Source organism: Plectropomus leopardus, chromosome 19 (assembly GCF_008729295.1).
Source record: "Plectropomus leopardus isolate mb chromosome 19, YSFRI_Pleo_2.0, whole genome shotgun sequence".
Taxonomy (NCBI): Eukaryota; Metazoa; Chordata; class Actinopteri; order Perciformes; family Serranidae; genus Plectropomus; species Plectropomus leopardus.
Window position 1 is genome coordinate 14,986,181 of NC_056481.1, and position 27,148 is coordinate 15,013,328.

Genomic DNA, 27,148 nt, shown 5'->3' on the forward strand with positions numbered 1-27,148 from the left:
AAGTATTTCCATTTTGTGCTCTTTCTATTTCTACTCAACTACATTTCAGAGGTAACTATTGTACTTTTTACTCCACTACAATTATTTTAAAGCTCCCATTACGAGTTACTTAGTATGTTTAGATTTTGTATCAATAATCTGAATTTGCAGGTATTGTATATTCTTATAGATTAAGCCGCCGAGCTCCACCTTTACCAGCTGAAACATTAAAGTGATGACCACACAACTGTATAAATACCTACAATTTAAAAAAATAGTTTATAACTTTGGCTTTTAAGTGTCTTTATGCACTGTAGGATAATTACTTTTAAGTAAAAGATGTTTATATTTTTTGTCTGTCACTTGTTACATATTACTAGTTATCCTGTTAAAAATGTAATAAACTATGTAACTATTTCAAAGTAAAGTAACTTATTACATTTGATTACTTTTCTAACAAATGTTTTAAAGGGCTATAAATCTGAAGAGAAACATAGGTGCATAAATGTTGTCCTCAAATTTGTCGATTTGTCCACAGCGGCCCTAAAATAAAAAAAATAAAAAAACATTACACATGAACAGGTCATTATGTATTTTTAATTAGAGGATGGGAATCTCATGGAGACACTGGTTTAGATGGGATAACTACGGAGCAATGACTCCGGCCAGAGAATCGGGTTGGAAACTTTAATATTAGAAGGCAGGTTTACAAGAATGGCCATGTGTATGTGGTCTTGAAATTAACATAAGAAAAAGATGTCCTTAAAACTTATGTCTCACAACTATAGGCTGGAACTTGTACAAACAGAAAGTAAGCATGCTAACAGAATTTACAAGGATTAGTTGTTATGAATTTGCCCCATCTGGTGGACATCGCAAGGCACTGGACAGTGTAACCTGCCAGGATTTTCCCTGGAAAATCCCCCTGCAAAAGTGATGCATTATTTTCCAATATGCTCATAAAAAGACACTAAAGCGGCTTTTTGTGCATTTATGTGCCCATTCTGTAAACTGCATAATTATTTTTTTCCCCCAAACAAAAAGCACAAACTGAGCAAGTTATCAATGAAATATGTAACAGGAAACTATATATATTTTTTTATTTATTTTTATTGCCCACACACCCTCATTCATCAACAAAGTATTTACATGCAACGACAAATGTAAAAAGTGCACTCATGTACTCTTAACTTATAATGACATAGCACTGTTGTCAACCAGCCACTACTTGAATTACGTACTGATATACTTGCACTGTGATAAAGATAAAAATAACAGAATACAAAACAGACATCACATTTAAAGCTAAGTTCTTGCCTACAAATATTTAAACATTTACAGAAATATTTAACATCAACTTTGAATGGAGACTTCACCCGTCCAAATTCAATGCAGTGGAAGTAAAATGTGTATCAGTCAAAGAGATGAAAACATTACAAAGCTGAATATAAAAGATTCATCTCCGCTTTTTAGGGATCACAACATTTCCACTGGTTGCAATTGGAATCAGGAGTCTGCGCTGGTCCATACGAAGATATTTTTCGATAAGCACTTCCACTGGCACCTTGTCATTCACATAACCCTGCCTGCAGAGTGCAAAAACACACCAGTAAATGTATGAAAACTAATGTGAAGTGCCATACATATACAAATGATATATTATATATATATATATGTATATATATATATATATATATATATATATATATATATACACACTGGCAGAATTAGAATATAATAAAATAAATAAATATATCACCTGAAAATAAGAATTGTTGTTTTTATCCTGAACTACATAGGTGCACCACCATGTTTCTACAGTAGCCCAGAACGGACAAAACAAACACTGGCTCTAGATAGAGACATCTGCCTTCTCACGACAGCCACCGTAGTTAGGAGCCCCTTTGTGACATGCCAAACAGCCTCAGAAAAACTCTAATTTTGGACGTGAAACTACTTGATTTAGGGTTTTTTACCAATTAAAATCACCTGGTCCATTTGTTTTGGAGAGGAAGAGACCAAGTGCTTGTTTCCACCGACAGGTTTGGATTGTTGTTACAAATATCTGACATAATGGAAAGTATCCACACAGAAGTTGGTTAGTTAGTTAGTCTAAAGAGTGAAATTCTTTTTTGTTTAACCAGACACAGCCCCAAATTTGCTATCACCAAAGCCACCAGACTCCATTCAAATAGACAGTGATTTCTGCAATCAGCAACTCTGGTTTTGTTAAAATAAACTTTTAATTCACGCAGTTAGATGTGAAAAAATGCTATATATATATATATATATATATATATATATATATATATATATATATATATATATATATATATATATATATATATATAATTAATTTTTATATTAAAAGAAGAAGTCTGGTGGGTTTGGGTATGGCAATTTGGGGCACTTTCTGGATAAAACAAAAAGGATCTTACTCTTAAACCTTAAGATTTATATGTACGGATGCTTTTTATAAAAATCTTTTCTAAAAATCTTAGCCTGTCAGTGACAAAAACAAGCAGTTTTAGTTAGTGGACTTAAAATGCCCTGATGGTTACATGTCAAACTAAAAATTCTTTTGATCATAAAAACTCAGTAATGACCATTTGCAAACTGACTGAAGCACACCTACCTTTTCAACAGCAGCTCAGCATCTTCAGCCTCTATGGTTTTTCTCTTTTGCATGAGCAGCGTACGTCTCCAAGTCCTCCGCCAGCCGGTCAAAGTATTTATCCATTCTGTTAAAGACAGTGAATTATAATGTACAGGTAGAAATCCATGACCTCACAATATTACAAAGAAAAAAAAAAAAAACATCATAGGCAACCAGCTTTTTGATTAATACATTTAAAGACTCAAAAACAGTACTTACATTTCTTGTAGGACAGGGTACACATCTGCAGAAACCTTTGTTTTTGCAAAGTGCTTGAACACACCCATGAGATAGGTTTTGGGAAAGCCTGCTTCCTTTTTAGCCGGCTGTTTCCTCCTCTGTTTCACCTGCTTTTGTTTGGGTGCAGGAAAAGCTTGACCTGTACTGTTGCTGGAATAACAGATATTAAAGGAACCTGTCAGTTACAGGAAAGATGATAAAACCTACAAAAACCAATGGACCTTATTATCGCCTTCTGGAGAGACACACAAGTTAAAAATATGCAGAATTTTTTTTTAACTATATATCTGAAATTCTGGTTGGACAATGTTTTATCCACCTGGCTCCATTTTTAATATTTATGGTCATGTAAAAATGTCAGTTTTTGGTCTAACTTACCTGGCTTGAACATTCTTAAAAACAGAAGGTGAAGCCTGAGCATCGGCCGGAAAAAAGTGTATTTTCTGTTTGACAAACGCTGGAGTCTTGCTCGGGAGCTCTGGAGATTGAAGAAAATAAAACATACTCGTATTCTTTCTGTTTTGTTTTTTTTAAATAACACACACATACACACACACACACACACAAAAGAGAGACTGACCACCACCCTCTTCATCATCTTCTTCATCCTCCCACTCCTCCCCCTGTTCAGCAGGGTCCTGGGGAATGTCTTCAATATCAGGCGTCACCTCCGGGAGAGTAAACGCGTTCTCTTTATCAGCGTCAGACTCGGCCTCTGTGTAAGAGGCATCGGCCTGTTCTTGGTTTGAGAACTCGGCCGAGTCAGGGATCCCTGAATGAAGCTGATCGCCGTCTTGGCTTTCCATTTCCAGTCTGCTGTGTGCTTTGGACGTTCTATCAGACCATCCTACACGCAAACAACAACAAAGAGAACTTTAAAATTCCTTGACATGCATTACACAGTTTATTAAGAGCTGGGAAGTATAGCAATATTTGTAACTTGTAATTATAATTCAGTCCAACCTCAACTATTAGTTTATGGCTTTGTTTCACTTAACACTACAACCATAAAATATGCCACACAGCCAATGTAAGGGCTGCAACTAACAGTTAGTGTCACTGTTGCATGATATGTTGATTATTTTTTTGATTAACCACTTATTTGTTTGTTCTATAAAATGCCAGAAAATGGGGAAAATGTGGATCAGTGTTTGAGACCCAAGATGATGTCCTCAAATGTCTTGCTTTGTCTGCAACTCAAAATGTTCAGGTTAGTGCCATAGAGAAATAAAGAAACCCAAAAATATTCACATTTATGACACCGGAATTTTGAGGGGGGGGGGGTGGTTTCCTGTAAAAAAAAAAAAAAAATAGCTGAAATAGATAAATAATTTAGTTTGTGATTAATTTAATAATTGACAACTAATTGATTAATCATTGACACTCTAGTCAAAGTTTTTTTAACTATCAACAAAACAGTATTAACTATTTACTATAAATGTATTCTATAACATTTTAAATCTCTTGATTTTTGCAACAATTGCTTGTATATATAGTTTCACTTTCTCTGACTGTGTTATGCACCAATACACTAAAGCAAATCTGTATGTGGAAATCTACTTGGCAATAAAGTGATTATGATTCTGACTAGAACTGAAAAAAATAGTAAACCAATTAATTAGTAAATGCACAGAAATTTAATTACCAACAATTCTGAAAATTGATCAGTGGTTTAATTTGTTTATTGTGCCAGAATGCCACATTATTTATGGATCCAGATTTTCAAATGTGGGCCCTGCTGCTTTGCTCTCGTTCACAGATTTATCATAACAATAGTTGTTAGTCACATCGAGATTTTCGTCCTCACCTGCCTCTGTAGCGTCTGCAAAATCTCCCCCTGCCTCTGTGACGGGCATAATGAGGCCGCCCTCTGAGCGATGAGCCCTTCGACTGATGTGTTCCAAGTCACGTTCCAGCTGTTTTGATGTCTGCTGAACATCTGTCTCCTCCTGCTCGCCATCATGCTCGTTGTCAAGTTGAGAATCAGCCACATCGTCCGCTTCTTCAGATCGAGAATGGGCTGCAGGGGCCTCTGGATCACTCTGATATTCTGCAACGTCCTCCGGAGACTGAGAATCAACAGCTTTATCTACTTCTTCGGTTTGAGAGTCTGGTACAAACTCCTCTTCCTCAGACTGAGACCCGGCTGTAACATCCTCCTCAGGCTGCGAATCAACTCCACTTTGACCTTCTTCAGTCTGAGAGTCACCCGCACCTTCTTCTTCTTCAGTTTGAGGCTCTGTTGCGGCCTCCTCTTCCTCAGACTGAGACTTGGGTGCAGCATCGTCTTCAGTGTGAGAGTCAGCTGCATCTTCCTCCTCTGTTTGAGCTTCCACTCTGTTCCCCTCGTCCTCAGACTCAGCTGCATCATCCCTTCCAATAGTCTGGGATTCGGCTGCAACATGGCAGCTCTTCAAGCTGACCATCAGCTGTGCTCTTCTCCTTTTGAGATTCAGCTGCATCTGCATCTTGCTCCGACTGGGATTCTTCACTCTGAGGTTCAGCTCCTTCTTCAGTTGGAAATGCATAAACTGACTTTTCTTTCCCCAGCTCGCTCTGCTCCACCTCCATCTGTTCCTCCTGCTCCATGTGTCTCTCCAGCTGAGACGCCAGCACCGTTGGCTTGTCCTGAGTTGCAACGATGGAAAAGTTAGAGGCGACGGCATCAGGCTGGGTGTAAAGAGCCGTGTTGCAGTGAAGGATATCAGTCGTGAGATCAGGTTCACTGAGTTTGCTCAGGCCCAAAGTGAAGCCCTCAGAGAAAGCGGTCTCACTGAGGCCCCGCTCCACCTGCACAAAGCTGCTCACTCCTGGGTGACAGGAAGGGAGAGAGAAAACCACACAAGGAAAAATTAACATCAGCAACGACACTGAGGAGAGCAGACACAGATAATTTAATAATTACCACACATACTACACTATTTCCTCCATCATTCAAAAAGTACCAGCTATAGCTGCTTCCCCCCACCTGCCGCACTTCCAGATCTAAATACTTGAATGTCTGTGCTGATATGTTTCAAGAAGTATCAAAACTTTTCCAGTCAAACAATAACTGCATTTAATCATTTTTGTACCCAGATCTTGAAAAAATTACTATCTGTATAAGTTTGCTCGCAGCCAATCACCACAAGGTTTTTTTTTTAAAATTGAAGCATTGTGTGATTGGCTCAAAACCACAGCAAATACATCACATACAGCCTGTGTTGCAGTGAAGTTGAGCACAGTGTATTTGACATGGTTGGCAGCTCAGTGTGCCACCAAAAACATTCAAGTTATCTACACTATACACCCGTGGCATCTGGTTTTTATGAAACTGAATGCTTCCATTCACTTGATTATTGCATGAAGTACTCTACTGGTATCGGTATCACTTTAAGGGTGCTGATATTGGTACAGGTATTGTTGACTTGTAGTACATATGATCACTCATGGGACAAAAAGAACATTTATGTTAGGTTTCAAAAAGTATTATAATCATTATAATTACCTCCCATCTCCCTTTTATTAACAGCAGCGCCAAATTCTTCCACTGTGATTTTTCGACGGTTAGAAACTCTTCTCTGCAGGCCCTTTTTCTCAGTCCGAACATCCACAAATGGTGTTTTAAGACTCAGAGAAGAGGAACTGCAAAACAGATTGGACAGATTGCATAGTTATTTTTTTTTTACAGCAATCTACTTTTCAAAAGTAAAAAAAAAAAAAAAACAACTAACCAACATTAAAGGTTTTTTTTTACCTTGACAAAGAAAGCAATGAATGGTCATCTACTGATTCTTCATTTTCCTCCCTCAACATCTGTAAACAGAAGCGTTCATCAGGTAGACGTTAATCATACATGGTAACTGATACAGCTCATATGTTTCTAACATCTATTGTAAATGTATCAGTTTACAATAACAAACATTCTTAGGATCTCACAAAACCTCACTGAAACATCGATGTGTATCAACAGCAGCTTTAACCCTCAACAGGCATTGTAACTGCATGGTTGATTATACTGTAATTCTATTCAATTCAGTTTTATTATTTGATTTTTTCTACCATACATTTTTAAATGGATTATATTACTAGATTCAGTAATATTTGTATTTATTTATATGTTTATTTTTTATATTTATTTTGTTAAGTTAATTTTATTTCATTGTTTTGTTATATAACAGTGACAATTTGTCTTTTTTTACCATAAATTCTATACAGATTTTTTTTTTACTAGATTCATTTTTATTTACATCTATTTTTTGTTATTTATTTCTTGTATGATGTTACTTTTATTCTTAGATTTCGATTTATATTACATTAACTTTTGCACTGTTTTAAAATGCATTATACTAAAAAAGGTTTTTTTTCTTAATAAATTGATGCATTTTGTTAACATATTCTACAGTCTATAATGTTGTTTTTTGCAAAGGTATTTCTTAGCGTGCCTGGTAAAGGGATAACCTTACCTTCTCCATCTTTCATACGCTTTTCAAAAGCTGTCACATTAAGGCTCCGACGTGGTCTCTTCCTGCTTAGTCCCTTTGCGGTACTCAATGCGTTGGCAATAGTTATATCAGGCAAATCCAACCCTGACAGCTCAATACTGAAAGTCAAGCAAATTTTAACCTGTTGTACATACACAACGAAATTTAGCCAGCAAACAAACAGTCAATATTGCTGAAGAGACTGCAAGTCAGGGAGGATATTTTATGACCCAACGATGGTAAAAAAGTTGATTCCTGACAATTGACGTCAGTACAGATGGAGCAACATGAAACTTACCTTGGACGCTTTCTCGTAATGCTGGAGTCTGCTGATGATGGCTCTGGCTCTTCTGACGCAGCTTTGTCATGAACCACAGGGGACTTCACAGGCTCTGAATCACATGACAAACAACACTGCTAAGAGAAACACAAACAACTGCAGCACTGTTTGCAAATAAAGACAGGCCCATGCACATACCTGTGCGCAGGATGTTCCCAAGTATCTGCCTTGGTGTGTCTGCCTCGTCAAACAGCACTGAGTTTGGGGCTGGAGTGTTTGTCTTTCTGAGCACAACTGAGGCTGTCCTCCTTTTAGGAGCAGGCAGAGACTGCCTGGTTATACTCTGAAAAGAAGAAGACAGTAGAAAGGTCAGCATTAAGAGTATCAACAGGATGTCCCTCATCAGCATCAACTCCGCTCGCCTTCCTCACCTCACGTAATTTATGTCTCAGGCTGCGTCTCAGGATGTCCTGTGGAGTTTGGGCACCAGCATCTTTCTTGCTCAGTCTACTGCTGCTTCTGGTCGCGCTGGTTCTCTGTGTTTTGGAGGCACTTAAGACAAGAAAGCTCATGATTAGTAACATCCTAGATAGGAAGTCATATTAAAATTGGTCTTTATTTTATTACTTTATTAATTACTTTGTATCCACTCCTGCACTGTTTATAGCAGTGGTTTCCAACCGTTTTCCTTAAGGGACCCCTTTTCTATCATGATGTAAATCAATGACCTTTGACAAAGTGGTATCTTTTATGCTTTTTTTCATGATTATTTTCTAGGGGTGATTTTTCCCTTTATTGTCAGGACAGTGTAGGTTGACAGGAAGTGGGGGAGGAGAGAGAGGGGAAAAGATCTTTTTTGTTTTACTAAATCAACTACGGCAAGCATTTATACAAATAGTAGAACATTCTGAAAGATAATCGTACATGACAGAATGACCTAATCCACATTATACAGGAAGTAGTCCATTCTAATAGATATTTGTACCTGAAATAATGACCTACTCCGCATTTAAAAAAGTAGTGGTCAGTTTTTAAAAGATATTTGTACCTGACAGAATGACCTATTCCACATTTAACTACATTTATACGGCAGTAGCTCATTCTGATACCTGTTTCTACCTTACAGAATGACTTACTCTACATTTAACTACATTTCTACATGTAGTAGTCCATTATGATAGATTTTTGCACCTGACAGAATGACCTACTCCACATTTAACTACATTTCTACAGAAGTAGTCTATTCTCATAGCTATTTGTACCTGACAGCATGACCTAGTCCGCATTTATAAATGTAGTGCTCCCTCCTGATAGATATTTATACCTGACAGAATGACATGCTCAACATTTAACTACATTTATACAGAAGTAGTCAATTCTGATAGATATTTGTGCCTAATATCAAAATGACCTGCTGACATTTATACAGATAGTGGGTTGTCTAAATACATTATATGTAAATGTATCTCCTAAAATGATTTAGATCCTCGTCAGTGTATTTAGAGGGTTGTTTCAGAGTGTTAAAAAAGTACTTTGAATACTAATGTATTTTTAAAGACAAGAACCCCAGTAATTTAACTCAAATAATAATTTGACTCGGCAACTTTCACTCGTATTGGAGAAATATTTGACCAGAAGTATCAATACTTTGTCTCAAGTAAGAGACTATTGTCCACCACAGTTTAGATCTGGGATACATAACATCACCTTAGCTCGTGTTAGCAATTTTATGGTTAAAACACCAACATGTTAACTGAGCTAGTTCTTCCCTTTAAAAAATATTAAGGTAAAAATGCTGTTGAAGTACCTGCGGGTGACGGGAGTCCTGGGTGTCTCGGTGCTGAGGATATGTTTCAGCAGGACCCGAGCAGACAAGTCCTCCGTCAGATCCATTTACACCGAGACAGTCAGCTGCTGTTAGCTTACAGCTAACGTATAGCTACAGTTTACGAAGGCTACACGGTGACGTTATCAGTGTAAAACTGCGGCTTTTATACATTCGGCGAGTCCAACAAACGAAGCTGAGCTGAGGACAGGGTCGTTTTTACTAAAACTTTTATCTAATTAAACATTTTCTTTCCTCGGTTGGCTTCCTAATGTTGTCTCTTTCAACACGGCTGTACTCTCAACGGATGTGTTCCTTAAACTGTCCCGCGTTATTTTTAAGTGAAATCTCGCGAGAAGTCGGACGTATTCTCCTACATTACAAACCAGCATTATTGCCACCGACTGAAGTTATGTTGTGTTGAAACACAGCACACTCTGCTGGGTAATACAGGGAATAAACTACTACAGCGAATATCAACTACTGGAGATTAAAACACTGCCAGGAGATTAGCAGCTCTACAGGATCGATGGAATAAAACAAAATAAAAAATACTCTCAAGCAGTACTCATGTGTTCTTCGAAATAAAAAAGGTGATTTGTCACAGGAAGAGAAACTGTTTATATTAGACCAGAAGGGATAAAGTGTGCAATTTAAAAAAATAATTAGGCTACCAAAGTCTATATTAAAGAGATATAGGTTAACAAAATACATGCAATTAAAATAAAAGAAAAAGACAAAAAGAAAACAGGGCTAGGTAGCTACAGTTGTCAATAAAACAATGATACAAACTTTTTTGGTAAAGATTTAAGAAAATATAAAAACATAATTCTAAATTTGGGTAGTCTGCAGTTTACTTTCACAATAACATCAAGTGACACTTTCCTGTTATAATTGATATAGAACATCAGCTTCTGATAATGAAACTCTGAAGTTGTAATAATAGTATGCTGTGTTAGTCTTTTAGAAAAAGATGTTTGAGCCCTAAACTGTGCAAAAGAAATACAAATCAAAGTAGGATTTAAATAGTTTTAATAATTAACACATTCAAAAATAAATTCATCGATTAGTAAAACAGGTGGTTGCCTGTTTTGTTCATACAGTCATTGATAAGTGAATGATCCCTTTCCCCCTGCACACTAGAAATGAACTGACTGAACAATTCAATCTTCATTCAGTGTCAGAGGTTTGTTTGATTATTGGCAAAAGTGCAAAGGCTCCTCACACTGACGACAATGTCAGAGTTGGAGGTGTGAAGACACAGCGACTTAGAAATCAGGCCTGTCCTTCTTCAGCTTGGAGTAGTCCATGTTAACTGTGAAGAGCTGGAAATACATAATGTCCACAGTTAGTGCGAGGAAGACAATATGGACTTTGAGGCAAGATAACAGAGAAGATATGACTTGTTGTTTAAACCTAACAGCAGCCAGGTAAAGAAATGTAGGCTTCACGGGATAGTGTAGGATGAACATGTATCAGAAACATACAGGTTTTTCATACAAAATGTACTTCAGGCTCATACTTTGTACTGTTGATTGGGCTCCATTTTGTTCCAGGGCTCGGGGTTGTTTTTGCGATCCCATCTAAAGTAAAGAAAATATGATTAATGTGAGTTAATCAGCATTCTTTCTGACACTTAAACTCACACACTGAGGTTTAATAAAATGCCAAATAAGAGCTGAAGAAGACACAGAGTCTCGACTCTCTCAGAGATGATAGAGACTTACGAGACATCAGGGTTTTTCAGAGCCAGCCGACCCAAATACATCATGCTCATGGTTGCCCCGCCACCGATGAAGATGAAGAGAGGGATGAGCTAGTGGGTAAAAGAGACAAGACAAATGAATTCTAATGCAAGTTTGTGACCAATTATTACATAATTTGTAAAACTAAGACAAGATAATTATTCAACCCAGAGTCACTATTCTCTAATACAGTGGTTTATGGCTTGAGACCCTTTAATACAAAGGACTTTTTCTGTTTTATTTGAATAATTTCAGCTGTAAAAATGATATAGCTAGTAAGCGACTGTTCATTAGTCATGAGAGGGGAGGAGATGGTGCAAAATGGGGAAGGCTCTTCAAATAGGCTTTTAGATACTGAGGAGGGAGATATGTTTTTTCATCAGGCTTACAGGGGTATAGTGGACTATGGTCATATTTTGTATTTATTTTAAATGCTCTTAGAACGAGTGCAAGTGGGATTGAAAAGAATGTTTTTACTGTACAATTTATCATAGCTGTGAAAATAATAATAATAATTAATATTATTATTATTATTATAATAATAATAATAATAATAATAATAATTATTATTATTATTATTACAGTGGAAAATGGTTATTTATGGTGGAAAGGGGGTCATGCAAAAATGTAAAGCTCTGAGGAAAGTAATAATATAGAAAATAAAAACAAAGTCACATCCCAGCCACCCTCTACCATGATAAATAAAGTACATTCCCTAATTATACAAAAGTACAACAAAAAGTAAAACATTTTTTTATATCCTGTTTCTATCTTGTTAATCTTAACCAAAAAGCTATTGGAATATAGCCTATAGAAGAGTATACTAGGCATTGTTCGGCCAGGTCATCTGAGGCTTCAGTTCCGATGCTTTATAAATAGCCCCTGATCTAAATATATAGGCCTTATAATTATTTTTTATTTTTATTTAAAAAGCCTCGGATCTAATAATCTGTCATTACATTCATTCTTGTACTTCTGTTGATGCTTGTGCTTGAATAAATATACTTATTTAAACATGCACACATTTAACTATTTTTCTAACTCTAGTCCATTGCAAAGTATCTTCTCAACACTAATTACTAACAACGAATATTTTAATTAATCTGGAAAGTGGAAAAAAACGCTTTTAAGTGTGTATGGATAGATAGATAGATAGATAGATAGACAGACAGACAGATAGATAGATAGATAGATAGATAGATAGATAGATAGATAGATAGAAACAGTTTGTTTTTTGTCGTTGTTGTTTTGTTTATGTTACTTTTTTTTACCAAGTTGTTTTTAAAGGCATGTTTTCTTTAGCTCTGCAGACACCACACTATTTATCATAGCCAGAAACTGTGAATTATAGTTATTAATGGTGAAGGCAGAATCATGGATTTTCCCCCAGTTACTCAGGTAGAAAAGTAACTATCCCAGCTACCCCTACTCCAATAAATAAAGTACCGCCAATAATCGAAAGCTTATAGTTTATAATAAACAGTTTGGAGAACATACACATTTCTATCCAGTGGTCTGGTAATATGGACGCTGCCATAAAGCAGGTTGTTTCACCCCGTCGCCCTTGGATAAACTGTCTCTTTACACACATTGCCGCGGCCTTGAGTCACGCTGGTATGAGCCCATACTGTCCCAGTCAGTGTACGTGCTGCAGCGATATACATACATGGCTGTGTGGACAGAGTGCCGGTATGTCTCTTAAAGGGAAACGAGATCATTTTTTCTATCATAGAGGAGATTTCACCTTTTAAAACAAACGAGTTACAGTAATGGCTTCTGTAGGCCTATTGATGACTATGATCTATAGGCTACATCTGTTTCAAAGGATGTGGATTTATTTTAAGAGAAAATAATCCTATTACGAAGCTCAGGGGGTGACAGAGCAAAAATAGGCTATAATAAGCCCCCACGACAGGAAGGATAAAAACACTATTATAGTGATGACAAAGGAAGATACCTGTGAATTGTAATGTGGATTTGTTAGCGTTAAATTGTCATTTTTATCCTGAAATATGCGCTCGTGTCGAGGAACATTTCTGTCAGAATAGATATTCAGTATTTAAAAAAAACAGCCGCATATATCCACTATAAATAAAAAAATGCCGTAGATGAGAAAAGCCGCATGATTAAATCATTTATAATTGCGCATCAGATAATTAAGGTGAGATTCTGGCTATAACGGGCGCGCGCATAGCCACACCATCGCGTCCTCACGAGCCCCTTTCAATGTCACCGGGTCGTTCACACGCTCTAAGGAAACACAGTGTTTTGCTATAAATACAGACAGTATTTGGGACTTCACAGCTGGGTGGCTCTTGAGCTGTTTGGCGACGAACCCCAACATGTCGGAAGTCCTCTGTCAGAGTCCGTTACAATGAAGATCTGCGGAGAAAAAGCGCGCTACTGTGGAGGAGCTCGTGCGCCTTACTACGGGTCTGACTGTACACTTAACTGCACACCACCTCCTCTACTGTCAGCCAATCCCACAATGCAACGGAAACAGCTGTATGCACTGTGCATGTGTACTCTGCCCGACTCTATATCATGTGCGGGGCTTAAAGAAAACTGAGCCTTCCCTGTCCTCGTGCCAGAGGTCTTCATGAACGTAGGCTGCGTATCAGAAATGCGTGCAAAAAAACCCCATTAAAGTCACAATCTTCAATCGCAAACTGTTAATACAACAAAGTTCACTGAGGCTGCAGCTTGTACTATATTCTATATCAATTTATCATTTTGTCTATTCAAAATAAAAAGCAAAATTAAAAATGACTCAATCAATTATCAGAATAGTTGATTCATTTTCTGTCGATTGACTGTTTCAGCATTATACAAAGACACTATTGCTTCATAATGGTACATTTTTGGGTTATAATTTTAGCTTTTGGATTTTATTTTTAAAATGTGCTGTATGCACCTGGGGAAAGATATCTGATTATTGAGTCTCATTCCCTGGTCTTTTAATACAGACTCTTAGTGGTTTTTGGTTTTGTCCAACAATCAACCCAAAGCGCTGATATTTTGGATGACTTGTGAATGAGACTCAACAACAAACAAACACATACAGCACCTTTAAATCCCCCCCCCAGTAACGTTAACTTGACAGTATGATTAACTAATGTAAAATGAAAACAGTAGGTTTACAGTCCATGTTCTGATTTCTCGACCAATGTCAGACTCCAGTAACTATGCCTCTCAGCAGACAACGAAAATTCAGATCAGAACAGTCAAGACTTAAGACTAATTCAATAAATCACAAAGACAACACATAATCGTTCATATATTTATGTGGACAGAACACAGAACCTGAGATAACAGCACGTCCCCAGCATCCACACTGACTCATAAAACATTGAAATTGAGGCTTATTTGGAAAACGACAATGTTTCAATCCATCAGCATTTCACCAGGACATTAAAACTAGAAGTTAGTCAATCAGTCAGACTAGTTAACTTTCCATCCACGTGCACACACACACACAAACAAAACTCCTGTCAGAAACAATAAACCCAGGACCAACGCACGGAAGAAACTCCTCCACATTAAAACCCTCTCCTGGAAGTGCATAAAAATCCACCCGATACAGTATCTCATGTAACACCTGCCTCAAATATACTGACAGAGCAAAACTAAAAATAATAGGGTTTGTTTTTTAGCTTATGTTGCAGGTACTTGAAAAAAAAAAAAAAAGATGTAGAAAATACACATTACTACTCTTAAAATACAAAAGTGAATATAAAAATAAGAATTGCGACTCAAAAGTAGCAGTTCAATTTGTGCAAACATGTCTACCAGATATAAAACTATTTGAACATCAACTTGTCAGCTTGGCAGAGGAAGAGGAAAATCTTCAGAGGAACATTAAGGATGACAAGTCTACACCACTAAAACTGGTTAGGTAGTCAACTAGGCTGTGAGACCCCAAAACTATAAACAAACCATCAAGCACACAACTAGAACATCAAAGAATAACAGGTTTGTATCCCTTAACACGTGTACGAGTTACTTTTTTTTTTTTTGCAAGTAAACGAAATGACAACAAAATAACATTTGCACAACGTTTAAAGCAGGAATGCATGAGCTGAAGCATTTAGGTATTGATGCTACCCAAGGCCATCAACTGGAATAATTCCCTTCAATTTACAATAATCCAAATGTGATTTCATTGCGTCACGTTTTTTTCTTTTTTGGATCAGGTAAATAAAAAAAGTACCCAACTGATTTGTCATGCTTTGTACACCAGCAACAGGTGCAAGGTCAAGTTAGGTAAAAGGAATTAAAAACAAACTTATCCAAGAAAGGTTTTTGTTATATTTGACCCCAACTCCAACGTTTTGGACAGAGATGACGCACTGCAGTCAGAGTTTCAAAACCAGTGTTAAGTGTTTGTCACGGCTTCTTTGGGAAGCATGTGTAGAGAGCCGAATAACACAGCTCCGCCTCTCACGCTTGTGTTTGGCCAAAAATCTTTGGATTATGACACACGACAGAAAAGCATTAATTTAGAAACATCGCAATGCCCAGACATCAAAAACAAGTAGGTCATAAAGCAATTCCACTGGATCACCTACGAGTATTTTTTTCTCTCAATATTATTATTTTTTCAACATAAGATTATTATAAACCTATAAAGAAAACGAATGGTCCTTTCCTAAAAAAAATAAAGCAACATCACCAATATGTCCCCAGATCGCTGAAATATTTGCATTATGCATAATCATTTCTGACGGAAAAAGATCCGCAGCTGCGATCAGAAAGCGAGGCCTTCCCCGGAGCTTTCCGCCATGACAGCAGCCGTGTTGGCGGCAGGAGGATCTGGAGGAGCGGCCCGGTTGCCAGAGGACGTTGCCTGGCAGGAGTTTGTTCCCTGGCTCGAGCAACCGCCTGCTGGGGAGACGGTGAGGCTGCGGAACAACAGGTCCATGGAGGGGAGCAGGGGCTTGAGGAGGCTGACAGGGCAGAAGGCGGAGCCTCCGTGAGGGGTGAAGTTCACCTTGTTGGGGTCTGGGCAGGAGGAGATTAGGGCTGGTTTGTGTTGGTGTGGAGTGCTACAGGAGGAGAGGAGAGCAGCGGTCAGATACTAATGATCTAATGATGTTCTTACGACTAATTTCCCTGATGCTCAACTCTTTCAACTCTGCATCAGAAATGGTCCGTCAGTAGCTACATTGATGTTTTTGCGATGTCACTGTCGTTTTCTTTGAGTGATGATGTCCCATGTGTTGATGCTTTGAGCTGTTTGGTGATGTATGCAGAGTGTTTTTGCTTTTAATGCGCACTTTAGTATCAGCTACATTTCTCATGTTGTGTCAGTGTTTACTGTGGTGTGCTGTTGTTTTTATATGTGATGTAATCAGGGCGTCCTTGTTAAAATTCGAGCTTGCTCTCAATGGTGTTCTCTGTTTAAATAAAGGTTCATTTCTTTGATTACGTTCAAATGTTTTTTATCCCTAAAAATCTATGCAACCGGAACTAAAAAGGTTAAGAAGTCGATAAGCCACAATAATTGGTAAAATTATTGAAATTTTGTCAGAAAAAAACAAAATTCTGACACGTTTTTAACCTCTAAATGTGAAAACATACATAAAATATTTATTAACACTCCACCTTATTTGAACTATGTACATTATTTAGTTTTTGAGATATGCTCATTTTTATGCGCAAAGTGCAAAAACATTGTGATTGATTTATCATCAATCACTTTTTGTCAGTAACCAAGTCTAGTTTTAAATACAGCTGAAATATGTGGCACTTGCAGGTTAGCCTACAAAACGTGACAAGAACAAACTAAATAGAAGTAAATAAATGAAATTTTATTTTGTAAAAATAATATTTGTCAAGAAAATAAATCTTTAGGACATTTGCCAGACTATTACAACAACACTTTCACTGGCTGAATGCAATCACATAAAATAATTATTTTAATAATAGGGTTTAACTGACTTGTATTTCTGATGCCTAGCAACTCCATAAACCACGAACAATGACAACAGTGCTGACAGAGCCAACACTGTTAACACGGGGGGGGGGACCACAGGGTGCGTGCTACGTTTGCATGACAACACCGTCCTGCCACCATGGGTCGGGACTGCGTTATCAGTGGTAATTGCCGTATGAGTGCAATGCAGAGTAGCAGCGATGCATGCACAGCTGGACTGGTTTACTACAAGTAAGAGCAGAGAAATTCTGATAACCACACACACACACACACACACAGTGACCTCATTCTCTGCCCTGAATGCCATTTTACCACAATGTTCTCAATGTCACATAAAGTGACTTTAAAAGTAAACTTTATTCTACCCAAGACGAGTTACAGCCTCACACGGGTGGAAAAAAAGTAATATCAAGACGACAGAAAGTAGTTAATTGCAACCGTATCGAGTATTGTCCCTAATTTCACATGACAATATACAGGCTGAGAAAAAACAAAGAAAGGACTTAAAACAGCGCTGTGGCATTAACAGTACAGCAGTGTTATAACAGCATGGATGAAGTGGAAACAGAATGTCTTAAATAACGTAACCTTAACTAAACTGTTTCTGTCACATTGATTATATGTCTGGTTATGTCCAGATATATTATGACAACACAGAAATCACCACCAGAGGGCATCCTCACAGTGACTCAGTTTCAACAGCATTTGTGTTATAAACTGCTTCACTCACTTCATTCCACGGAGCCCTTTACTGAATATTTCTTAGTACAGAGAGAACAAAAACATCCCAAAAAAATTTAAAAAAATACAGGAGTCCAGAAGTCCAAGAGCACCCAATTTACACATTTTAGTCTTTTTACAGGCCATGAGGAGTGTTACTGCATGTGTGGAAAAAGCTGTGTAAAGCGTTTTGTGGCTCCAGAGGGAGCAGTGTGAAGTCTGACAGATCGCCTCAAGTGAGTGTTAAGTCTGAAACTACAAGAATGAAAATTAAAATAAAATTTGGGGATGTGGATTAAGAAAGAAGTGAGCTTATAAGACCTCTGTATCTCGTTTTCCAGCACAACTGGTATAGCAAAACGCAAATCTCCCACTAAACTGTCAGCTGTCAACTTGCACTTTAAAAATGCAGACGGCAGGTTTAGAAAAGCAAGAAGAATATGAGGAGTAAAAAGATACGATATTTTAAATGGAACTGTGCATCCTGAGTCTGAAAAGTTGCTCCTTCGAGCTGGTGACTACTGTAAGGTGTGGTTCAGAGCAAACATGAGACAGAAGTCTGTCAGTTATGTTTGGCTGCAGAACAAACGTACCTGGTTTCCTCCCAGACTCTGACCTTCTCGCAGCCCTCCGGAGGCTCTCTCTGGAAGCAGCAGCTTTTGTTGGGACCGGGGGAGGACGACATCAGCAGTGGCAGAGACACGTCGGCCTCGTTCTGAGAGGTGAACGGTGACAGAAGACACATCTCTGCACTGTCGGTTACACCTAAAAACAGCAGGGAAAATACGAGTTAATATACTGTAATCACAGCAAAACTTCTGAGGACAGTTTAAGATTTAAGACAATGTGTGCACATTACTTACTGAGACAGTTACCCTTAATTATTAATAAATTAGCTATGTTTGCCTTGATTACTGGGGAAACTAAATACATTTTAGTATTAATATGGTAAACTTGAATTTCAGAACATTCATGATAATAATAATAATAAAAATAATAGATTTTATTCATAAAGCACTTTTCACACACTCAAAGACACTGTACAATAGCTGGAGCATTAAAATCGTGAATTTTTCACAGATGATTTCAGTTTTTTCAACTATTAAATTAATCGCCAATTAATTTCATAATTAATCAGTGTGTGGTTTGTGGGGTTTTTTTAAGTCTGAATTCTGATGCCAGAGTCTCAAATGTGAATATTTTCTGGTTTCTTTAGTCCTCTACGACATTTAACAGAATATATTTGCATTGGGGACAAAAAAAAAGACATTTATTGACATGATCTGGGGCTTTGGGTTAAACAGATTTTTCCCCATTTTCTTACATTTTATATCCCCAACAACTAATCAACTGACCGAGAAAATAATCAACAAATTAATCAACAATGAAAATGATCGTTGGTTGCAGCGGTATTTAAGATTACTTTAAATACAAAAACAAATCTAGACATGACTATTTCAATTTAGAAGCAAAAAGAACAAAATGACACATTTGTGCTTTTCTTCCAAATTTTGCCATGCACTAGAGCTGAAAGTTAAATGGTAAGAGGTTGGTGCATACAATAACGATGCGCATATAAAGTATTTTTTAGATTTGTTGCATCACAACACAATAAAAATATTATGCTTATAGCGTCCAGACTGTATGTGATTTAATGTGTTACTTCATAATCAAATATTAGCACATTAAAGCATGATTAGATTTTGTAACTTGTAATTTTGATTTATTATTATTCGTGAAAAAAAAGGGAAGTGAAGTGAAATGTGCATGAGAAGTGACCTTTTTGTGATTAAAGCAAAATAAAATGAGAAAAATAATACTTTAAAAAAATGTTAATAATCGTCTGGAAGAGTAGTCACTGCAGTAAAATGATAGTGTTTTATGTCATGTTTAGTTGTGATAGTATGATGACCTGAGCTCATCACACCTGTGTTGAATGCAAATATTTCGGTTTGTGAGTGTCTATAAAAGTTGCCTGTGTGATCGTGCGTGCAGAGAGTGGTTATCTGATTTTAGGTTGTGTCTTCAGTAGCTGCAACATTTGTGTGTCACACAGCAGTTCACTTTCCATTTTATTTTCAGGTAACTCAAAACTGATTTAACTTTTTTTAAAGTTATGTATAACAGTAACTTTCATGTAGATAATTAAAAGCACGTTTTTTTTTATTTAGACCTCAAGTTTAATGTTCAATTGTGAAGCACTTTTCCAAACAGTGGACGGTCCAACTGCACTGCGAATGGACATTTTGACGACAAAACTCTGACCTCACTTTACACATGTAATACTTTTTGACTAAGTAACACGATTACATTTATAAATCACTTAAACTACCATGAACTTTGGGTACTTTGTCTGAAATGACTCATTTATACTTAACAAACATAATAAAACATACATAAACTAACCTTGGTGCAGATCCAGAGGTAAAACTTCAGAGTTAAATGGAGGGGTGGGGATGTTTGTCGGAGAGGAGCTGGGTGAGGAGGAGGATGAAGATGAGGACAGGGGTGTGGTGGGGGGGTCGCTCTGAGATCCGCTGCTGCAGCTCTGCGTAGGGACCGGGGCCCGGTGACCGTCTGGAACCTCGAGGAGCTGACAAGACACGACAAAAACAGTGAGTAAATAATATCAGCCACCATAATATTACATGCTACCACAGAAATACAATGAGGAGAGGCGCCCAGTGGCTCACCTAGAGCGGGCGCCCCGTGTACAAAGGCTATGTCCTTGCTGCAAAGGCCGCAGGTTCGATTCCAACCTGTGACCCTTTGCTGCATGTCATACCTTCCCTCTCCCCACTTTTTACACTAAAAGCTGTCCTGTCCTGAGACATGACTCATGACCCATGTCCGGGACAGTGGATGGACATTGTAGAGGATTTTTACTTCATGGAAAAACTGACCTTTCACTTAAGGACCAAAACGAGGACACATGCACAACGCTGGAATAAACGGACAGACTATAAGAGACAAGAGGTGTTCAGTAAGCTGCTCTGAAGTTAATGTACCCTTCTATTCTTTGTGTACTGCATGTTTTGTTATGTGAAAAATTAATGAATATATTGTTTAAAAAACAAGCTGTCCTGTCCAATAAAGCTGAAAAGCCCCCCAAAAATGATATATACATTTTTTAAGAAATTAAATGAGTTTCCCTTGGTCATTTGACTAGTACAAAAGAAATGGCAATTATTGTTAGTTGTTTTCGGTGACAACACCAGTTTTAGTAATCCGTTTTCACCTGTTCTTGCAACTAGTTTCCTTATTAAACCAAAAAATACAACCGTACTCCAATCCAGGTTTCTCTCTTTAACCAAGCTAACGCTAACGTAGCTAAAACACAATTCATTCAAATTCAACAGAGACTAAATCAAATTTTGTTCAGAGATAGTTGACTTTCAACAATCAACAACTCTCATTTGGTTGAGATCACACTGTATTTCGCAGTGTTGCATGTAAAATATATGCTGACTCTAGACGCTGTTCATCCTTTTGGTCTCTGAAAGCCGCAGCTGTCCGCTGAGCAGCAACTCTCACTGCTTCTTTGGAGGCAGCTACGCATCCTGTTTTAACAAACGTGCATTAACGGCAACAGAACATACAATAACATCAGTGCACATAGAAATGGCCGCAGCTCTGACCATCCTGCTACGTTGATTTGAATGGGAATGTCCGACCTACCCTCTTTCTATTTGATGCATGATACTTTTCAGGAATTTCAGGAAAATAAAAAAAAAAAGGAAAAAGAACTGGCAGTTACCCTGTGCTGCGGATGCGGCGGCTGGCAGATGAACATGCCTTCCAGCTCCTGGTTGAGGCCCTCCACACTGCAGCGCAGTCGAGGGACCAGTGTAGACAGGGGAGCAAGAGGGATGGGAATTGGCTGCGTCTGCGGACACAAAAACAAGTAAAAAGGAATTTTTGCTGCATTACTGTTGTCTGTTTTTCATACGTTCTCTTATTGTGAAGCAATTTGCATTTTTTTGTATGAGGAGTGAAGTATAAATAAAATTTTTGAAATCTGAAGCTCTTGTGCAGTTCCCAATGAACATAAGTCAAATATTAAAACCACACATGCTAAACGATATCACTGGGTGTAGGTCCTTATTTAAATGACATTAACATTGTGAGGTACAATCAGGTTTGTAATTGTTCTCATTGGTTTATCGCGTCGCCACACTTTGGTCTGAAACTACATCGACCCAGTGGAGTGTGGCTCTGTGCAACAAGATGCTACAGAGCAGCTGTGCTGAAAAGCAGAACTACGCATTTCGCTCTGAAAGCAGAAGTGACATTATGTAGTGGCCTTCCTGTTGCTTCAGTGTTTTATTTCATTCACTTCCTGCGATGAGCTGCGCTGTCTAATTCACTGTGATGAAGGTTATCCGTGTGTGTGATGAAGAAATATCTTTGTCAACTTTGCTTGTAAAGAAAGTGCACGTAGCAGTGGTGTAATGAAATATTAATACCATGTTACAGTATTTAAGTAAAATATGAATACTCACAGAATACACCTGAGTTTTTAATAATTCTGTCAACTTACACTTTTACTCTACAACATTTTGTATTTATTTACCAGCATTTACTTGTACTTTCACTTTAAAGTACATTTAATATCATAAAATTACTTTTGATACTCAAAAAAAAGCCTGTAAAGACTTTTACTCAACTTGTACTATAACAGGTGACTAACTTCAACCAAATTCATTTTCTAGTAAGATGTTTGTAATTTTATTCAAGTATGGCTTTCAGGTACTTCATCCACTACTGGTGCACAGAAATTGGTTCAGTGTGTTTATGTGCGGTGATGATGCTAAGGTACCTGAGTAGCTCCTAGGCTACAGCTCCCCTGAGGGTATCCACGCTGGCGGTCTTTGTCATGCCCCCCTGAGACTGCAGGTTTGCTGCGCTGCTGCAGCTGTTGTTTTAGTTTAGCGATCTGCAATGAGCAAAGGTTACTGTCAGTCAATCGGCTTGCACACACAAATACACACAGGGGAAGTCCTTTAAACTCAGATATCATACACAAGGGTCCCCTGAAGCATGTTAACATTTTAGTGGTGATAATTTGATTATCTGATTGTTTGGCGGTTCAGATAAAAGATAAAGTGAAGTAGAGTGGAGCTCCTGAAAGCTGTCCAAAAGGGAAGTTTCTTTGCAGATGAGATCATTTGGTCTCCTGTTGCTCAATGCTGTCAAAGCAATTGAGTCAGGTCTTTTTTTTTTTAAAAAAAAAAAAAAGGAAAAAGCTTGCTCTCATTGACATACTGTTAAGCAAACCTGGTTGTCACAAACACGTAATGAGTAATCCAGGCAGAGATTCACCTCTCGCAGATGCTCAGCGCTGCCCCATGATGCCGAGCGTTTGTGGCTGCTGCTACCTCTCCTACTCTGAGATTTATCCGACCATGAGTCTGGGGTCTGGGGAGGAAGAAAGGGACCATGAACTAATGCTCTTTGAATAAGATCACATGTGACTATTTAATAAGCATTTGTGTTAAAGTTGAGCCTGAAGCTGCCTAATGAAACTGTTACAACACATCGGGATTTCACACAGCTTTCTCCACAAGTTGCACACTTAGCACAACTTCTCATGCTCAAAGGCTGATCTGCAGTCACATCACATCATCCACACCCACAGACTCTCTTCACACTTGTCTAAGAGCAGGAGAAACTGAAAAACAAAGAGCGGGGGGAGGATGTGGGCAACCGTAGATCAGCGGCGAGTGCCTGCACACAGAGCAGAGGATGGGTGCAGCCAAAACGGCCTCATCAGCTGACACCAGGGACTGTTCTCATGGCTGTGGTTCTCACTCTGTAATAGCTGTGCAAGCACCGGACACTCACTCCCTCCCTCCCTCCCTCCCTCCCTCCGTCTCTTGGCAACTTCCTTCTCTGCTAAAGCTGCAAACTAATCTTTTAACATGACTCGACCCCCCCAGTGTCACTAATGACCTAAAAAACAAAACTCTAAATGTGGAATCATCTGTGGTAAAGTCATGCATTCCTTTCATTTCAGCCTCATTATGTTCACACTTGGGAGCATTCTTAAACTGGAGCTGACCTGGGTGGACTTGTCCTTGCGACACACGCTGCTTTGGCCCTCTGGTTCTTTGGGCCAGTGTCCCTGCAGGTACGGCCCGATGATGGCGTCGAGAGACATCGTCCGCCTCATGCCCGAGCTCAGCTGGTGCTGTTTGGGCTTTCCGGCTGTCAAAGGGACAACTTTATTTTACATGAAACAAAAGATTAAATTATCCTGTCATTTGTTTAAGTTTGCTTTAATTGTAGGAAGAATTGATGCCTTTTGAATATGTTATAGCTTTGTTTACATTAAACTTAGTAATCTATTATTTGTACCTAATTAACATGATAAGTAGAGGTGGTGGGAAAAAAAATCATTAAAGGATAGTATTGTGATATATTTGCGTGGCACTATTTTAATATTACAAACACAAATGACATTTTCGGTGGACCACTAGAATAATATATAAATAGCTTTCCGTCCACTAGATTCATTTTGAGCCAATACACGTGTGAAATGAGATAAACAGACTGAAAACTTTATCTTATAAAACAGATGTTGAACTTTTTTCGGGGGCATGACTTTCAGTTGAAAAAAGGTAATAATTTGCAGTATGACCAAATACCTTGATATTATAATCAATATTGTTCTAGCTGTTCTATTATTTCCCTTTACCCATGTAGTCATTATATCTACATTACTGATGATTATTTATTAAAAATGTTAGTGTCGATATTTTTGTGAAAGCATCAATTATTAACTCTACAATATCAATATTTATATGATTGATATGATGTGATCATAATATTGGATTTTCTCTATTATTGCCCGGCCCTAAAAACATGTTAACTCTAAGAAATTTAAAACAGCCAGAGGTGAATTTAACATAGAAAAGAATTAGGGTTGCACTAAAATATCAGCACATTACTGGCATCCATTGATATTGGCTTTAAGTTGATCTATTAGAATCAGCCAACATGCTTTTACTTATTTTTCACAATGAATCCCTTTTACATACATCAAAAAGCATTGTATTTTGTGTCTATCTGTTGGTGGGACATCATTATAAGAGTACGCATAATATTATGTAAATTCAACTACAGAAGAGACTTGATTATTACTAAAACTAGATAAGGGGGATATATATATATATATATATATATATAGATAGATAGATATTGGTATTGGTTTATGGCAAAATAAGTTCTTATATTATTGCTAAAACAAAAAAATTCAATGCATCCCTTTGCCTATTAATGAGGAGTTCATTGTGGTTTCAGTTGAAACCCTTATTTTGAAAGCTGTTATACAGTTAAAGATACTGCAGTGACTTCACTGTTGACATTGATTGTTTTATGGATGTTGCTTCAAGTGTTTCATAATCACACCACTTTACTAGGTCATCTATCTAAGTTTAAAACTAACGGGAAATGACTTACAGGTGACACAGCTGGTGTGAAACCATGTATTAAGTAGACAACACTATCCAGTTTTTACATTTCCTATCATGGCCAGTAACGAAGTACATTTACTCAAGTACTGTACTTAAGTGCAGTTTTTCAGTATCTGCACTTTACTTGATTTTTTTATTTTAAACGTATTACTTTGACTCCACTACATTGAAAAAATAATTATTGAACTTTTGAGTCAACTACATTTCTATGAAGGCTCTTGTTATTCTTTACATTTGCTATGCAGTAAATTACTTTCTGTAAATGTATTGTGACAAAATACAACAACGCGCTGAGATAGGAAAAAGAAAGTACTTTGAATACTTACATTTTTCTCAAGTAATAATTTGACTCAGCAACTTTCATTTGTATTGAAGTAATATTTGACCAGGAGTATCTATATTAGGGGTCGACAGATTATTGGCCTGGCCGATTATTGGGGCCGATATTTGGCATTTTGCCTATTATCTGTATCAGCTATTTGAAAATTAATAAAAATTAAAAGTGCAAAGAAAGTGTAAGAATGGGATGAACTTCTACTTTGTAAAACTAAAGGGACCTATTTTTATTTGTTTCATTTGAATTTTTATTTGACTTTATAAAAAAAAGTTGTTGGGAACTTTCTGTATAAGATGTTGAAAGTTTCAGTTTTGATTTACCATTTGCTTAAGGCATTTAAACAAAGTTTTGTGTTGGTTTGTTATATTACAAATACATATCGGTTCCAAATATCCGTTATCGGTCTCATTAACTACTAATAACCAGTATTGGTACTGGTTCGGTAAAACCAATAATGGTCGACCCCTAATCTATACTTTGATTCAAGTAACAGAGTCGATTACTTTGTCCCCCAATGACAATGGCAAAAAGCAGATCCACATGAATTCAGGGACATGATCCACACAGTGTGACAGGTGTAGAGCTCATACCTGACTTTCCATCTCTCCGGGTTGGTCGAGGCTTGCTGGCCAGCTGATAGGGAACAGTAGCTTTGAGTGGCTGTGGACCCGAAGTGGCTCCCCGGATCTGTCCGACTCCACTCCGGCCAGACATGTTTCCAGACACAAATCTGGGACTACTTAGCTTCTAACTTAAAGAAAATACCAGCGGGTGTCCTGCCTGGTGGAGATCTGGGGGCGCTATGTGGAAACACTGGTGGTGGCTGGCTAACTCACCAGCTGCAGCCCTTCCTCCACTGGTGATGGTGACTTCTCAAAACCGTTACTAAACTCAGCCTAAAGTCATATACAAAGCATTTCCAAGTAAATACAGCTAGAATTAACACTTAACTCGACAGATGAGACGTTTCTAACGGCGTGTGATTGGGTCTTCGGCGGTGATCATACTTTTTCTCAGGCTTGTGTGCGAGTTAGCAGCCTAGCAAGCAAAGTTTCTTTGTGAGGATGTTGAGATATTTCACCCCGTTGTCAAACAAGAAAGCGGCTCCAGTTTCAAAAAGTCACCTTAACGTCAACTCCTGCGTCTTCTAAGCAAACCTGGAGTTGTATTTCACTAGTTTTTCGGGCTGGAGAGTGTTTTAGTGGCCCAGAAAGTTGCGAGGTGGCCACAGTTGTCTTCTCCCTCCGCGGTCTTGTTCTGACTCCAAACACCTCCACCACCACGCTGCTGTGGATTTAATTAGATGAAGGGCGGGGTCAAACTCTACGTCTCACTTTTGATTGGTTGGTGGAGCATCCGACTTCAATCCTATTGGACAATCTGCCATCAATCCGTCAAACCTCCGACAACATAATTTGATGTCACCGCCCCCAATTCATACATCATATCAACTGATTTTTGCATTTAAATTCACGTTGAAACACCAAAATTTA

The 27,148-nt window shown here is 37.9% G+C and overlaps 2 protein-coding genes and 1 pseudogene across 2 annotated transcripts; all 3 read right to left on the reverse strand.

The window, feature by feature from the left end:
- Window positions 1-1,071: 1,071 nt before the first annotated feature.
- Window positions 1,072-9,643, reverse strand: LOC121958369 (annotated as a pseudogene).
- An 815-nt stretch (window positions 9,644-10,458) lies between these two features.
- Window positions 10,459-13,671, reverse strand: ndufa4b (NDUFA4 mitochondrial complex associated b). Its single transcript, XM_042507259.1, has 4 exons — window positions 13,491-13,671; window positions 11,171-11,259; window positions 10,966-11,026; window positions 10,459-10,768 (listed from the first exon to the last, which is right to left on the reverse strand). Exons 1-4 carry the CDS (start codon window positions 13,530-13,532, stop codon window positions 10,712-10,714), a joined length of 249 nt encoding a protein of 82 aa, XP_042363193.1. The 5' UTR covers window positions 13,533-13,671; the 3' UTR covers window positions 10,459-10,711.
- A 783-nt stretch (window positions 13,672-14,454) lies between these two features.
- On the reverse strand, window positions 14,455-26,911 carry LOC121959268 (protein FAM117A-like). The gene is made up of 8 exons (XM_042508505.1): window positions 26,246-26,911; window positions 23,905-24,050; window positions 23,166-23,261; window positions 22,663-22,779; window positions 21,601-21,729; window positions 20,250-20,436; window positions 18,437-18,608; window positions 14,455-16,233 (listed from the first exon to the last, which is right to left on the reverse strand). Exons 1-8 carry the CDS (start codon window positions 26,367-26,369, stop codon window positions 15,936-15,938), a joined length of 1,269 nt encoding a protein of 422 aa, XP_042364439.1. The 5' UTR covers window positions 26,370-26,911; the 3' UTR covers window positions 14,455-15,935.
- Between the last annotated feature and the right edge of the window lie 237 nt (window positions 26,912-27,148).